The sequence below is a fragment of the Pieris napi genome, chromosome 11, assembly GCF_905475465.1.
Source record: "Pieris napi chromosome 11, ilPieNapi1.2, whole genome shotgun sequence".
NCBI classification, from domain to species: Eukaryota; Metazoa; Arthropoda; class Insecta; order Lepidoptera; family Pieridae; genus Pieris; species Pieris napi.
In genome coordinates this window covers 11,491,218-11,507,390 of record NC_062244.1, presented here as the reverse complement: position 1 = coordinate 11,507,390, position 16,173 = coordinate 11,491,218, and the positions used below count along the sequence as shown (strand labels likewise).

Below are 16,173 nucleotides of genomic sequence, written 5' to 3'. Positions count from 1 at the left end.
TGAAATTTGTCTTAAAATGTTGAGTTTTACATTTATAAATCATTTCATCATAGTCAATTATTATATTATTTTATCACTACATCATCATATTATTAAAATATATTATTACATTATCAAATGAATCTAGTATATTTATAGTAATTAATTCAAAACTAGGAACTATAAACTAGGAAAGATAAATCTTATTGGATAACACAAATTAATGTAACAAAAAACAATAACTAACCATAAAATATATTATTAAAAGCAGTCCCTTTAGCCAAGGTTCCGAAGATACTGGCAGCGTTCCCCCTTTGAATAGCTAGACTAATTCTTTGTCCGAGGTAGCTGCCAGCTCTTCGGTCTTGCTATGTTTCACTCAAATAATCATTAATATAATTATATTATTAAAACTACGATCCTATATAGGTCTGGGTTACTGGTTGGAGGCTGCGAACTGGATGGTTTGTGAATTATGTGCTCAAAAATCATACCCAAAAATTATGTTATTCGTGCAATTTCAACGAAATTGTAAAAATAATCTAGGACATGACAATTGTAGAGGCGAGGGCGGCACATACTTCACAGCCTCTACCTTGAAAGTTGTAATTTACACAATGTGAACAAATGTTTTGCTAGGAATCGAATCAAGGACATTCGCCTTGGGAAGGCATATTTATTTGTTACCTGAATTTCTAAAAAAGTTAATCCAAACTTAACCATATTATGGTTAAGCAGGGAATGTGTGGGTTACGTTAAGAGTTATCGCCTAATATCTAAAGCTCTTGATAAGATCTTGATAAAATAATTTCGGTAAATTGCCGAAATAGGTTTTTGAATAGTTAATTAAATATTGGGATCGATTTGTACGGATAGTTAGAGAATATAATAAGTAATTAGTTTTTAGTAAATTGCCTAAGCTAATAAGTTACAACTTACATACAAGATAGCCCCAGTTAAAATAACTATATTATTTTGCACAAGTGTGCAAAGGACTTAAGTCTCTTTCTGTTAAATTCTGTTTACGCTATGATGAAAAGGGATAGATCAGTCTTTTAATATTTACAAATAAAGAAGATAGTGATCGAGTGTGTCCGGAGAGTTTCAGTAAGAAACCAAGGTTTTACAAGGTTTTTTTTTTCTGAGAAAATTTATTACTTATTAACACTTCGTTGCACTAATATAGAAATACACTAAAATTAAATAAAGAGGTCTGCAACTGGCGGCTCTATTGCTTTCGAGCGATTTCTGCCAGGCCACCACTGTAAGAAAAATAAAAAAAATGGATAAGGTGAGCAAGAAGTGCAAAACTACATTAGACATATATTTATTGTTTTATACCGGTAAGATTAGCTTTTTAGTTTAAAAATTTATTTTATTATTATTTTTTGTACTATTTTAGAAAAATGTTGGTAATTCTAAAATTTTATTTTTTTGCACTTTCCCCATCATATTTCTTATTTCAGTTATTTTTCCTCACTAGGGTTTCCTGGAAGAGATACCTTGTTAGCGATAAGGCCGCCTTTTGCATCCCTTATAATCTTTATGTATTACGTTATTTGTTTTTCTAAAACTGTAAATTTATAAATAAATTACTTGGCCAAAGCTAATGCAAGAAAGCAATTAAAACATGTAAACAGTGATCGGATAATATAAAATATTAACGGTATCATCGACAATAATATACGTTCACTACTTAAATAATATATACATAATATGTTTGATAGATAGTTAACATGTTATTAGAATAATAAATTATTTACTTATCTCTTTTAGGAATTTATTATCGCGAATGTTTGTCATTCAAAATTAGCTATAAATCTGTTTCTAAATAAATAAATAATCAGCCGTTCTACACAGAACGAGCGAATGTTAGTTCGGAATATACCTAGAAAGAAAAGTAGAACCGCGAGTGCAGCCTTGCGATTCTGTAACTTACTTTTCGAACTCTCACAGCGGTTTTCGCATCGAGTTAGTTACAGAATCGCAAGGCAGAGCCGCGAATTGAACTCACTTGAGGATTGAGAGGCTTGAGAGGATTGAGAGGGATAAACAATAAACTACAAGCTCCCACCTTTTCAGAATGCCAAATCATAAAATGACTGCTTCACGACTGATTTGAGAGCGACCGCCGATGTAAAAACCGCTGTGTGAGTTCGAAACGTGATTTACAGAATCGCAGGGCTGGCAGTAAATGTAAAATTGAAAGCATTTAATATATATATTTATTTTTTGACGTTCATAACTGTACATTGTGTTACCTATATGAATAAAGTTATTTTGAGTTTAAGTTAGGTGATTAATACTGAATTATTTAGCTTAGTTACTTTGTTTATATAATATATATATTGATTTTCAACAGAATTGATTCTAATTTTACATTTACTACCAGTACAAACGAGTAACGATAAGTTTATTTTATAATAATATAACCTAAATATTTACAGTTATTCTTTAAAATTAAGAATTCTCTGTGGCAGTGTACTTCGCTGTATAGCAATACTTATTCGTTGAGCGAGGAAAGCACCAGCTCTGTGGTCACCGGTATTCATACATTTTAAATAATTGTTATTATTCTTACTATGTAGGTTAATAATATTGTAAATACTGTTTTCTATATATATACTAGCTGACCCAGCGAACTTCGTACCGCCTAACAGTCAATGAATGTCGTGTTACTTTTTAGCTGAACTAATTTAGGCTTTGATGAACGCAAAACAATGATACAAAATAATATATTTATATAGGTAGAAACAAAAAAGTATTTTATAATGATGAATGATGATGAAAACATACATACAGAATGAGAATAAAAATAAAAAATAATAATTAAGTACTTCAAACTCATGTCAGAAAAAAATGATTGAAAACTATGTTGTGCAGATTGGAAAAAAATAAAATAAAACTCGGATTAATTCATTAATAGGACTCTCATTCAAGCACTTCGTGGTAAACGACATTCTTTGTTTTTTGGTCAGGCGCAAGAACAAATAAAGGGGATGGTTTGCAGACACGTGAGCATGCCACGTACAATTGACCATGAGAAAAACATGCATTTTCTAGATTGAGGCCTCAAATAGTCAAGGATTGGCCCTGTGATTTGTTGATCGTCATGGCGAAGGCAAGACGAATCGGGAATTGAATTCGTTTAAACTCAAAGGGCATATCCGTTGGGATCATCGGAATCCTTGGAACAAGAACTTCCTCATCTTTAAATTTTCCTTTAAGTATCGACGCGTGAATCACATTGCTCATCAGTTTTCTATCTTGGAATGACTGGTAGTGTTCCACCACCACCAAAACATCTCGAGTCATTGCGCAGATCTTTTAATGTTCGGTCTAGTGCTTCCAATGCGCGTTTGTTCGCCATTGTGCATTCGTCCCATATGTTGATTTTTGATGCTACTAAAACTTTGGCCATTGCGGAGTGTTTTGAAATGTTACATGTCGGTTGTTCAGTAGCCGTTTCACGGGCTGCCTCTCTTTGCTCTTGTGTTTGAGAAGCACGAATTAAGGCCCTTCTTTGCTCCATACTACGCAGCGCTGTTCGCGTGCAATTTCTCGTTCTCCATCAGATAATTGACTCGCGATATTCCGTTGCCTAATTGCATTACGGCTTCGCTGGGAAAGAAAAGATCTTCTAGGACGCGGTATTGTTATTAAAATGTGCACTCTGTTAGAAGGATCCCAGTGATTGGGTTTTTAAAAAAGGAAAAATGAGTTCACGATACAATCGAACTTTTATTGGAATATTAATTAATTATACGAACAGAATAAAATGAAAACCAATAAATGTGTTTCCGCGACGAAGGATGATACCGAACTGATTTCATCATTTAGTTATTGTTTCACCTCTCGGTGGGAAATGCTGACTAGACAAAAGATATTAGTGTGTCAGCCAGATAGGGTACAAGGCTATGATATAACAACCCCCCGTTTAAGAGTAAACTTACGGTTTTAGGTAAGTTTGCGAAAAGAGAAAAGGGTAAGATAGTTATTCCATACGGAGACGAGGCTGAGGATGTGGGGTTTCACTGGTTGAAGAGATATTATCTGGATTTTCTATGTCTTTGTTTGGAAATACGCATTTATTGGCTTTTACAAAGATTATAATTGCAATACTTAAGATTATTAAAAAGGAAACTATGCTAAAGCTAAAACTAACATAGTCTGAAGGGTCATTAAGGAAATCATCTGAATCATCATCAATTGACTTAATAGGTAAATCGTCAATTAAATTTAAACTATCAAGATTCACATGTCGTAACTGGTGCGTTGAAATATTAATATTTACTTTGGAAAATTCCATCAAATTACAACAACTGTCATTAATAATGTTAAAATTTGAAACAACAGGACTTACGGTAATTTCATAAACACTTTTTGCTTCAAATCTATTTTCTTTACAAAATGCGGTACAACCGGATGTCAAGGTAAGTATTCCGGTTCCTGATATAACAATGTCAATTATACTATGATTACATTCAATAGTCAGTTTCTCATCATTAGATTCAACATAGAACCATTTGTTATTATTTAATTTATGCCAGATATCAATTTTACCGAATATAAATCTTGTAGTACACGTTTTAGGTAAATTTTCAACAGCTTTGGTGATTATTTCTGTTTCACATATTGGATAATTAACAACACTGAGAATATTCAAAGGGTTACAAATATACTGATGTCCAATTATTAAATTACAAGAATCTACATTATCAAAATTAAAATATAATTTCTTATCTTCACTAATGCCTATAAAAGGTTTCGTTGCAGTAATAAGTGCAAATGAATTTGGAGATGTCGGGTTATGTGGTACAGGGATAGGTATAACTTTATAAAGATTGTATGTTTCTACATTTAAAAGAGGAATTTTTATTACAAATACTAGATGATTTTCGATTACATATGAAACTACTTTAGCGAGGTTCATTAGGATATTGATATTATCTAAATTTAACTCTACAGGGAAATCCTTAAGTCTAGATACATCTTTAATATTACTTACTAAATCTATGTATAATTGCTTAGGAGTAATAATTGAAGGATGAATAGTGTTTGATTTTGAAAACAATACACTGCTTACAATATCTTCAATTTTGAATGAAAGTGTTAATAGGCTAGCTTGTAACACACTTAAGATTTCATCCATGTTTGTTTGCAACTTGACAGAGTTGATGACCTCAGAAACGTTTTTGACGGAAAGAGATAATTTATCGATAACATCGTTCAATAGGATTTGATTCTTATTGAGTTCGTTCATGGAAGCATTAAAGTTTGTAATTGCGGATTTAGAGATATAAATGCTTTGTTTAAGATTTGAATTAAGATCTTTATCTATTTGTTGCATTTTAGCAATTGCTTTATTATATCTATGTGCGTCATCTTCATTTAGAGTTCCAAATATATGTTTAAATACAGTTCCAATACCGGCAAACCAAGCAGATCGTTTCGATTTGGAAGTTGTAAGGTGTGATATAGACTGAAAATCCCGAATTATGTCTTTGAACAATGAATCAAGTGGTTGAATTAGATTGTGACATTCAAAGTGGTTGAATGTTCCGCTTTGTTGACATAAGTAACGTATTGTGCTGAAAGCATTCTTAATATTGTCTATGTGAGTTGGTGCAAACGATATATCAATTGGGATCACTATGTGAATATGATCATTTATTATTTTTGCAGTACCATGTGGGTCGAAGTAAATGCCAGGACTCGAGGTGATAGTATGAATGTACTCTTCATTTTTGTTTCCCAGGATAGGATTATAAATTATTAGTCTGTAAGAAGAAATAGAAAATTGAGTGCAAATTATAGTTAAGTCTATCAGATAGGTTTATTTAAACATTAATTAATACTTAAAGGTTTACTTAAGAATCTAGCTTAATACTATTTTAATTTTATTTAGTTTTCACCTTCGACGGCGAGTTTAACTTCGTCATAATGATGTTTCACATGTCGACGATTAATTAAAAGAGATAGGGTGTTATTACCATGTATCCTTACTACTTTATATGGACCTTTCCAAATAGGTGATAAGGCTTTACGGAGTCGGACATGGTTTTTAATATACACGTAGTCACCGATTTTATATTGTACAGTCCGACTATGTCTGTCGTAATACTGTTTGGATCTTTCTTTGGAAATATTGATGTTCTCTAGGGCTTTTTGATGGGAAAGTTTTAAACGATGGTGTAACATTTTAATATATTCAGGGTAAGTGAGATCCGGTTGGGAATTAAAAACTGAGTCTGGTATGTATGGTTTATGACCGAATATGAGTTCATAAGGAGTAAACTTGGTTGTGCTATGGATAGTACTATTATAGGTGAGTATAGCTGTGTAGACATATTTATGCCAATCTGTTTGATTTTCATTTACAAATGATTTTAGATATTCTTTTAAGGTCGAATGGCTACGTTCAAGCGCGCCTTGTGTTTGTGGATGATATGGTGTTGACCATATTTGTTTAATCTTTAAAAATTTACAACACATTTTGAAAAGTTCCGCAGTAAAATTAGTACCCTGATCGGTTAGAATAGATTTTGGAATACCGAATAAAGATATAAAATGGGTTAAGCATTCACAGGATTCTTCAGCATTAGCATTGGTAATAGGATAAGCCAAAGAGAACTTAGTAAGATCGTCTTGTAGAGTAAGTATGTATTTAAGTTTAATAGTGCCAGCTTCGGGCAAAGGACCGACTATGTCTAAAGCAACTCTTTCGAAAGGACGAGTTGATGTCGTAGTTATTTGCATAGGAGCTCTATTGATTTGGCGAAAAGCTTTGTTAGATTGACATAAGCTACAATTTTTTACATAATTTTCAATGTCGGAACGCATTCCTTTCCAATAGTATCTTTCTTTGATGCGAGAAAACATTCGATTTGAGCCTAAATGTCCAGCGATAGGAATATCGTGGTTTTCTTTAAGTATTTTAGTAATTTCTGTTGGGACAGGATATATGATACTGTTATGATAGACATTAACTATTATGTTTGTATTATTAAATAAATAAATTAACATGTTGTATATTTTAAAGAAAGATTGGTTGTCATACGGGTTTTTAAAGTCGGATATAGCTATTTCGCTGATATTACCAGATAATAGAATTTTATCGCGTACAGTTTTTAATGTTTTAAATATATCTGGGTAAGAGCAACTGTCGAAGTAGTAAACTTTTGTTAAGAGAAGGAAAAAGGTTTTTTCATTTATCTGAAGTTCTTTATAAGAATGGAGTTCTCGTTCTTCATTCAATATTTCCTGGTTTTCTAAATTAGACAGGATTTCCTCGAGATAAGGATTAGATTCGTCAAAATCGATTGACACCGGTACAAGAATAGTTTTGGATTTAGTCTTCAGGAGATTTTCATTGTGTTCTTTAATGTGAGTTGTAAAGGTTGTATCATTTTTGGAAAATGCTTTTAAGAACGTGTTGTAATCATGGTTGGATGAAGGAATTGTGTCAGGAGGAGAACCGTCAGAATGAGAGTTACTGGGAGTCAATAATTCAGAAGGAATTGAATTATCTTGTAGGTTTGGGGAGTGTAAGTCTCCTAATTGTATTAAGTCATCTAAAACTCGTTGTGCATCTATAGGAGATTCAGTATGCCGTTGATCTGGCATTGGATCAGGATTTTGTATTTCGGAAGGGATAATGGCATCTGGACTCAGGGGTTCAAAATCGACAAGATGATCAGGATTTAATGGGCTTATTTCATCAAGATTTAAAGGAGAGTCATCACTCTGTATAGGATTTACAGGATATCGTGATAAAGCGTCTGCCGCAGAATTTAGTTGACCTTTACGGTAGTTTATATTATAGTCATACTCCGAGAGTTTAAGTCGCCAACGTTGTAACTTACTGCTAGGGTCTTTATGGTTCATGAGCCAGGCCAGTGGTCGATGATCAGTTATTATATTGAATTTGCGCCCATAAATATAAGGACGAAAGGTTTTGCAGCCAAAGAGTATTGCAAGGAGTTCTTTTTCTGTGGTGCTGTAGTTAGTCTCAGCTTTATTCAGAGTTCTAGAAGCATAAGCTATTGGTCTTTCTTGGCCTTTAGGTCCTTGAGAAAGAACAGAACCTATGGCATATTTAGAAGCATCGCAGGTTAAGGTAAATGGTAAGGAAAAATCTGGATATATTAGAACAGGAGCAGAAGTTAGTTTAAGTTTCAATTCGTCAAAAGCAATTTGTTGTTGGTTTTCCCAAACGAAAGAGACATCTTTTTTCAAAAGAGCAGTTAAAGGTTTGGCGATTTTGGAGAATTCCGGAATAAATCTTCGGTAATAGGACACAAGACCTAGAAAAGACTTAATATCTTTTGGAGTTTTTGGAATGGGGAATTGTGTCACAGATTTAATTTTGTCTGGATTGGGTTTTACACCTTTATCGGAAATTACATGCCCTAGATAAATAACTTCGCGTCTCAAGAACTCGCATTTATCTGGTTGAAGTTTAAGATTAAATTTTCTAAGACGTTCGAAAACTAACTCAAGGTTTGTTATGTGGCTAGGTAAGTCGTGAGAATATATGACAATGTCATCTAAGTACACAAAGCAACGGATATCTTGAAGACCAGCGAGAGCTGTGTTCATAAGACGTTGGAATGTAGCTGGCGCATTTTTAAGACCAAAAGGCATTCGAGTGAATTCAAAGTGCCCTTGAGGAACACTGAAAGCGGTTTTGGGTGTGTCTTCTACCCTAATGGGGATTTGATGAAATCCAGAGGCTAAATCAAGAGTGGAGAAGTATTTGCTTTGTCCGAGTTGGTCTAAGATTTCGGAAATTTGAGGAATAGGATAGCTATCTCCAATAGTAATGTCGTTTAGTTTCCTGTAGTCAATAACTACACGCCATTTGCGATGTCCTGAAGCGTCAAGTTTTTTCGGGACCACCCAGATAGGAGACGACCACGGGGACATAGAAGGTTTAATGATGTCTTGCTCCAACATTTGGTCTATTTGTTTTGCTACTTCTTGTTTGTGAATTTCTGGAAAGCGGTATGATTTAACATGTATAGGATTTTGGGGTGTTGTATTTATTTCATGTTGGATGGCATCAGTATGAGATAGTTTATCTCCAGGAATATGAAAGATATCAGAATACTGAGAGCATATATCGTGAAGAGCGTTAGATTCCTCAGTATTAAGGTGATTCACTCTTAATTGATTCAAAACTTCCTGAGTGCGAGTGTAAGCGTCAGTATGTCGGGTATGGTGTAATGTAGAATTAAAGTTAACTGATTCATGAGTTATGTCATCAAAGTCTAAAGGGTTCAGTGTGATATCGAGATTTGATTTTAAAGTAACAGGACATTCAGAGATATTCAAAACAGATATATTAATTCTTTTATTCTTTTTAACTGAGACAAGGCAGTTAGCGAAAATTAAATCTTCGTGGAATTGTTGGTCTAGCACAAGACCTTCTTTTATGTTAGGATTGGATACTGAGCATTCAATAATTATTTCTGTACGAGGTGGAATTACATATACGGGGTTTTGAAAATCTATTTTAATTTTATGATTCTTTAGAGTTAATGAATTTTGGTTATAATCAATTATGCCTTCCAGGTCGTTGAGGAAATCGTTACCAATTATTGCATCATAGGGTAAGTTAACGTCATCTACAGCGTGAAAATCAAAGATAATGTTTTGTTTATTGCTCAGGAAGAACTTTAATGGGAACTGGCCTAAAGTTTTGGTTGCTTCGCTGTTTGAGTTTATTCCTTTGAGTAAGATTTTGGGCGGTTCGAATAATTGTTCGATCTGGATGCAAGATTGTTTCATTAGGCTAACTGACGAGCCTGAATCGATTAGGAATTTGATTGGGATTTCAGAGACATTTGTCTGGAGTAATACATATGGTAAGGATCTCTTTATGGCATTGGATGTCACCTCGAACACAGTAGGTGTGTCTTTGGAGTTAGAGTTTGTGGATGTATTGGATACAGTGGAATTAGGAAGTCCAAACTTCGCGGCGGAAGTATAAGATTTAGTGGGACTTTTAGGTATAGTGGATACAGAGGATTTAGTCACAATATCGTCTCGTTGGTTAGTATGGCAACCATGTTGCGGAGCCTGTGGATTTGGATTACCCTGCGAGGATATTGGAGTTTTACGAAATTGACTACCATGTAGCGGAGTCAAAGAGTTGGATTTTTGTTTACAGGGTAAAGAAATGGGAATACTATAATTGACAACATTGTTATTATATGTTGTGCCGTATTTTATTCTCTGACCCGCACGGCACTGACGCGAATCAGGTTTCAGTTTAAATCATCGACAACTTCATCATTATTGGTATCTTCATAAGATATCGGATCTGCAAAGTTTACGTGGTTAGAACTACTGTTAGTTCGTGGTTGGAATGTACGTGGATTTTGATTTGTATTTTGGAATCTTTTATTATTAAATTCGCGCTTCCGGCAGTTTTCCAATACGTGCCCTTTAGCTTTACAGTATCGACAGAATAGTGGCTGTGCACTGCTTAAATTTACATTATTAGGAGCACGTTCATAAGTTGATGTTGGTTTGTTTTGATAGCGATCTCTAAATTGGTAGTTAGGGCGCGAATAATTATTTTTGTTGGGCGGCCCTTGACTTTGAGGATTATTATACCTTTTCCGAGAAGCTTCCATTATTTTCTCCTCGGAAATTGCGAAGTTTATTGCGTCATTTAATGTTTCTGGGTCTCGACACCTGACGATAGTTGATATTTGGGGTTTTAGACCAATGACAAAATGGTGCAGGGCTAAATCCTGCATAGCTGCAATTCGGCCAGCTAGTTCGCTTTTCTTCTTTTTTTGAGATAAATTTATTTCTGTTAACAATTTTGAAAGGCAAGATTCTATATGTAGTGCGAACTCGTTAACCGAATCATTATTTTGTGTGCAGTTTTGTAAGTCAGAGAGTAGTGCCGAATAGTGTTTTTTCTCTCCGAATTGAGTGGTGAGAAACTCGGAGAGTTGTTCCCACGATTCAAATTCTTTTATACTACACGCACTTTCGGCCTTACCCTCTAACTGACTTAATATATACTTAAGTAAAGCAGGACGTTTAGATTCTATGGCTAAATCATAAGCGTTATGACAATTATTTAGAAATGGGACTAATCTCTCCCTGGACCCATCGAAGGGTTTAATAAACTTAAATAGTACACTTAGGTCCATTCTGTCCTCGCTTTCTTCTTTTTTCTGTACACGTCGCGAACTTGACTCGCTTTGTGTAGTCATAACAATATGTTCTTATCGCGAGTTGTGGAATGTAGGGATAGACGATAAGTTCGATTAAATGTTACAGTGAATAAAAATATATTTTATAACTCACAGGATACTGGAGAATAATAGTAGCTTCATTGGAATTTTATAAGGACTTATTCCGTCGGTGCTGGACTCAACAGTGGGTTGATCAAGGGAAACAACCCTGTGTCACTTACTGCACAGTGGACGGGAATTCGGTTGTCGCGGACACTTTTACACTTTCACTTTTCACTTTTGCACATATATGAGACGTTCCTAGGATTAATACAATCCCTTTACGCTGCCACCAATGTTAGAAGGATCCCAGTGATTGGGTTTTTAAAAAAGGAAAAATGAGTTCACGATACAATCGAACTTTTATTGGAATATTAATTAATTATACGAACAGAATAAAATGAAAACCAATAAATGTGTTTCCGCGACGAAGGATGATACCGAACTGATTTCATCATTTAGTTATTGTTTCACCTCTCGGTGGGAAATGCTGACTAGACAAAAGATATTAGTGTGTCAGCCAGATAGGGTACAAGGCTATGATATAACAACTCGCATAAAACCACTAAATATAAGTATACAGTGCCTGAACTTTCGAGACATAGACAATAGCTCAAAAAGTATATAACCACTACGTATGAATAGCTTATGAAGAAAAATCATAGACAATCTATAAAAAGACATTTACACTTTTGTTAACCTGTAGATTTTTTTCCTTAATCTTACAACCTTTACCAACAGATTTTTTTTCCCTAAATTCCGTTCCTTTCCGATGATTTTATGTTTTTACTGTAGAATAAATCTTAGGTATTATTTTCGGGAATTAAAAATAAATTTCTGAACGCACACATGATGTCAGTTCAGAAAAAAATAAAGTTGTGGCTTAAAGGTCTCAGCAACCAGGCCATAAGCTCAAAAAAAAATAGTTGTTACACTTTTTGACAGGATTGGACAAAAAATGTTTGACATGTCATAAACAAATCAGCATCTATTGAAATTAATAAGTATTCAATACACATATCGAGTTTTCATTGTTTTTAAGATGTATTCTGCTATTCGGGACGGAAACAAATCCAACAAATCAAAAACGATGGCAATCGGTCCAGCCGTTCTCGAGTTATAAGTGTTGTAACAAACACGACTTTCTTTTATATATATAGATAATAGGAGGGCAAACGAGCCTGCGGGACGTTCAAAAAGGGCAGTCATCGCAGCCCATTTGACACCCATTTTTAGTGGGTGCGTTGCCGGCCTTTGAGGGAGGACTGTATATTTGTGTATTGAAAAGTAATTTTAATTCGTTTAATTATACATTAATATTATTACATCACAAAATTTAAATCACTGACGACGCGCGCGGCTGAGCACTCGAAACGAGCAATGTACCTACATAAAAATATCGCGTTTATTTAAAGTTTTATTACCCTGTGTAGGATAGCATCGTCAGGAAACCGGGCTTGCCTGAGACCCAAAAAGTCGATGGCGTGTCAGGCACAGGAGGCTGATCACCTACTTGTCTATTAGATTCACAAATCATGAAATAGTTACAGAAATCTGAGGCCCAGACCTAAAAAGACCTAAACAGACCTAAAAAGACAACAAATACATTATGTCAAAAAATAAAAATTTACCTTCCCGGAACCCCTCCACTAACACTTGAACTTTATGTAATGGTATTAAAGTTCAAATTGACTTGTAAGTATTATCACGAATATTTTGTATGGGAATATAGAAAATTGTTGTTTTTAGACTTTTTACTCAATTTTTTTTAATTTTTTTCTCCGTAAGAACCATCCTCGTACTTCAAGGAATATTATAATAAAAAAATCAGACAAATCGGTCAAGCCGTTTTCATGTTATGTCGTGACAACGGAAAACGGGTTTCATTTTTATATATATAGACTAGTACCTAGAAAATACAGTTATAGACTTATAAATGTGACGCAAACGTAGGAACATCTGATAATATAGGTTTTGTTACCTGTACTATTAATATAATATCTTTTAAGATATAAATATCACTTACATTTGTCAAGTTAAATTGCACAAAAACACAACACAGAATCACACTTATAGTCAAAATTGTAAACATTTTGTGTGTTCACTTACGTTAATTAGACGGAACTGTCAATTTAATCAACTAATCGACTGATAATTCTAGTAATCGCAATGATAACATATATTACGTCGTCAATTGAATCACTATAATATGTTTGTCATGATTAATTTAGATAATAATAGTCGTGCCCCTGCTTCGTAATACTAAGTAAGTTCCATATCTTCTTCTTCTCAGTCTTCACTACTAAAGGTCGCGGTAAAAAAAGAAAGGAAAAAGAGTGGCGGAGAGTTTAGCCAGTTCTTCTCTTCTGTTCTACGCCCTTGATTTGAGGGGCTTTTTTATAGTTTATGAGTGTACATTGTGTTACCTATATGAATAAATGATTTTTGACTCTTTACTTTTTGTCACTAAGGTACCTGCTGCCCTGCCATCTCTCCACTTTGTTCGATCTATAGCTTTCTTAGAGACCTGTGAGAATCGTAACTTGGTCTAAATCACCATTATATTTTAGTCATGATTAATTGCTAAATCAGTAAGTACCATGTCTTCTTCTTCTTCTGAGTCATTGCTGAAGGTTGCATCACTGTAAGGTACCTGCTAGCCTACTAGTGCTCTTCACATTGTTCTGTCTATAGCTTCCCTTAGTGCAGCTGTCAGGGGGAGACCTGTGGGACTCGTGACTTCGTCGCACCAGCTTGGCGACCTTGCTGACGACAACCAGCGTGTCCAGGTTATCTTTCAACGGGCGATATGACCAAAGTCAGTTAGAACTCTTCTATATGAGTCTGGTATGAACTTCAGTTCATCCAAGATTGATTGGCTTGTTCTTTCAGCAGGCCGTGGTCTTAATACCAAAGAGCCTTCATACTCTGTAATTATGATAACAATCCCGACATTTTTGTAGTCGACCTTCTTCTGGCTCGTTATGGGTCGCTATAAACATTAGAATACCGGCTCAGTTGTTTTCAGTTAAGGTAAAAATCCTGAGCAAAACGGTATAACTATAATATGAGTCTAAAACCCCAGAGAGTTGCTCACTGCATTACCGAATGGAACTTAATTCAATATTAAGCTAAAAAGTAAATACTATAACTATATCTCTCTCTCTTCAGTCGGTAGACTCATGTCAGAACGTCGTGTTCAGAAAGAAAACATCTGGAGACTACAATCTGTTTCCAGCGGTTTCTGTCCCTCGTCTCTCTTATAACGGTTTAGTTTTGAGGACGACCGACGATGAGTCTTTCACTTGATCGATCCATCTGGTTGGTGGACGGCCACGTGGTCTTTTGTCTTTTGTGTTACCAACCACGATCAGTTTCTCCAAGTTATCATCGCTTCTGTGCATTATATGGCCAAAATATGATATAATTCGTTGTCGGCATATGGTACACAGGGAAACCGTATGCGGAGTTGGGTCAGAATCATTGTATCGTATAACTATGTATTTAAGAGAAATATGCAATGTGATGATTTCTGGACTAGATGTGAACCCGTTAAAATGATATATTGTCGATTCTATGAACTGTTATATATAAATCTCTCGATAAATTATTAAAACAAAAAGTATTTTTCAGTTCAAATGAGTAAGCTCTTTTTATATTGTATTATTATTAGTATAGATTTGAACGCAATCCAATCAAAAACCAAAACAATTAGGAAGAACCCAATAGGGCTCTGAAAGTCAATTCACTAAAATTGTTACAGAATAATCCCGGGGAAGTTGAAACGCGAAAGTTTAATTTTCAAGATATTTTCTTTTTCTTGCGTCGGGTTTTACGTATTGTTTTATAATATATTTATTAAGGAGTATTCAATTATATATCTTACTTAGAAAACCCTTTTTTACCGGATTGAAGTTATGTATTATTATAAATTTATTTTACATAAATTTAACCGACGTTTCGCGTGCTTTACAGCATGCGTGGTCACGGTGACTATGTTATTTTCATTGTAAATTTATAATATAACATAACTTCAATCCGGTAAAAAAGTGTTTTCTACGTGTAAAAGTTATGTCAATACTATATATCTTACTTGTTCAAGAGAAGAATTCTTCAATCCAAAGGTAATTCCAATAGATATATCTTCTACTCTAGAAGATGGTTCAAAATTAACTTGACGCACATTCATAACACCTGTCTCTTTTTGTATGTATCTTTTCATTTCTACATCTATAATAAGAATTATTACTATATAATGAAATTGATACCATAATTTCATTGTTAAACATTATTTACTTTTCGTATACATTATATTTTAAATTATTGAAGCCATTAAATCTTCTACGCATTATTATCCGAATCACAAACACAAATTGTCATAAACAAGATATTGAAAGTTTTAATAAAAACTCTGAAGGGCGGGAAATGAAATTGGGCGAGCGTCAGCCGCCCAGTCAGAGCTCAACTGGAGTCATGAATTAATGTGCGTAATAGGGCTGTCTATTACTATAAAATTATGTTGAAAACATATATGTAATTTCCATTCAAATTCTAAGCTAATCTCGTGAGAGTTCAGCGATGTATGTTGTTAGTAAACAATATTTGTTTTGATACTCAACTGAATTCATGAATGGGCTATGTATGGTGCAGAGGGCTGCCAGAAAAAATAAAACTACAAATATTACAAATCATTTATTCGTAATTATTGATTGAAAAAAATGGCACCGTTACGAACACGTCTGGAACGAAATATTTCTTGATTTTTCTACAGCTTAGAGACGTGGTTCGTGAATGAAATGGTATTTATTCATATAAGTAAGTAGGTAAGTATTCCTGAAAGTTGTAATTGACATAAATCTTCGTTTTCAGGAGGCTAAACCATTTTTAGGCTGTTTCAGAGCAAGTATAGTCACATACTCTGAAAACAGTAGTTTTC

At 34.3% G+C, this 16,173-nt stretch overlaps 1 protein-coding gene across 1 annotated transcript in view; it reads right to left on the bottom strand.

Annotated features, from left to right (window-relative positions):
• LOC125053839 (fibroblast growth factor receptor 3-like) overlaps window positions 1-13,353 on the bottom strand; it is an 86,211-nt gene extending 72,858 nt beyond the window's left edge. Inside the window, exon 1 of the mRNA XM_047655429.1 lies at window positions 13,264-13,353. Coding sequence (XP_047511385.1) covers window positions 13,264-13,329 — 66 coding nt within the window. The 5' untranslated portion in view covers window positions 13,330-13,353. The remainder of the gene's footprint in view (window positions 1-13,263) is intronic.
• Window positions 13,354-16,173: the final 2,820 nt, after the last annotated feature.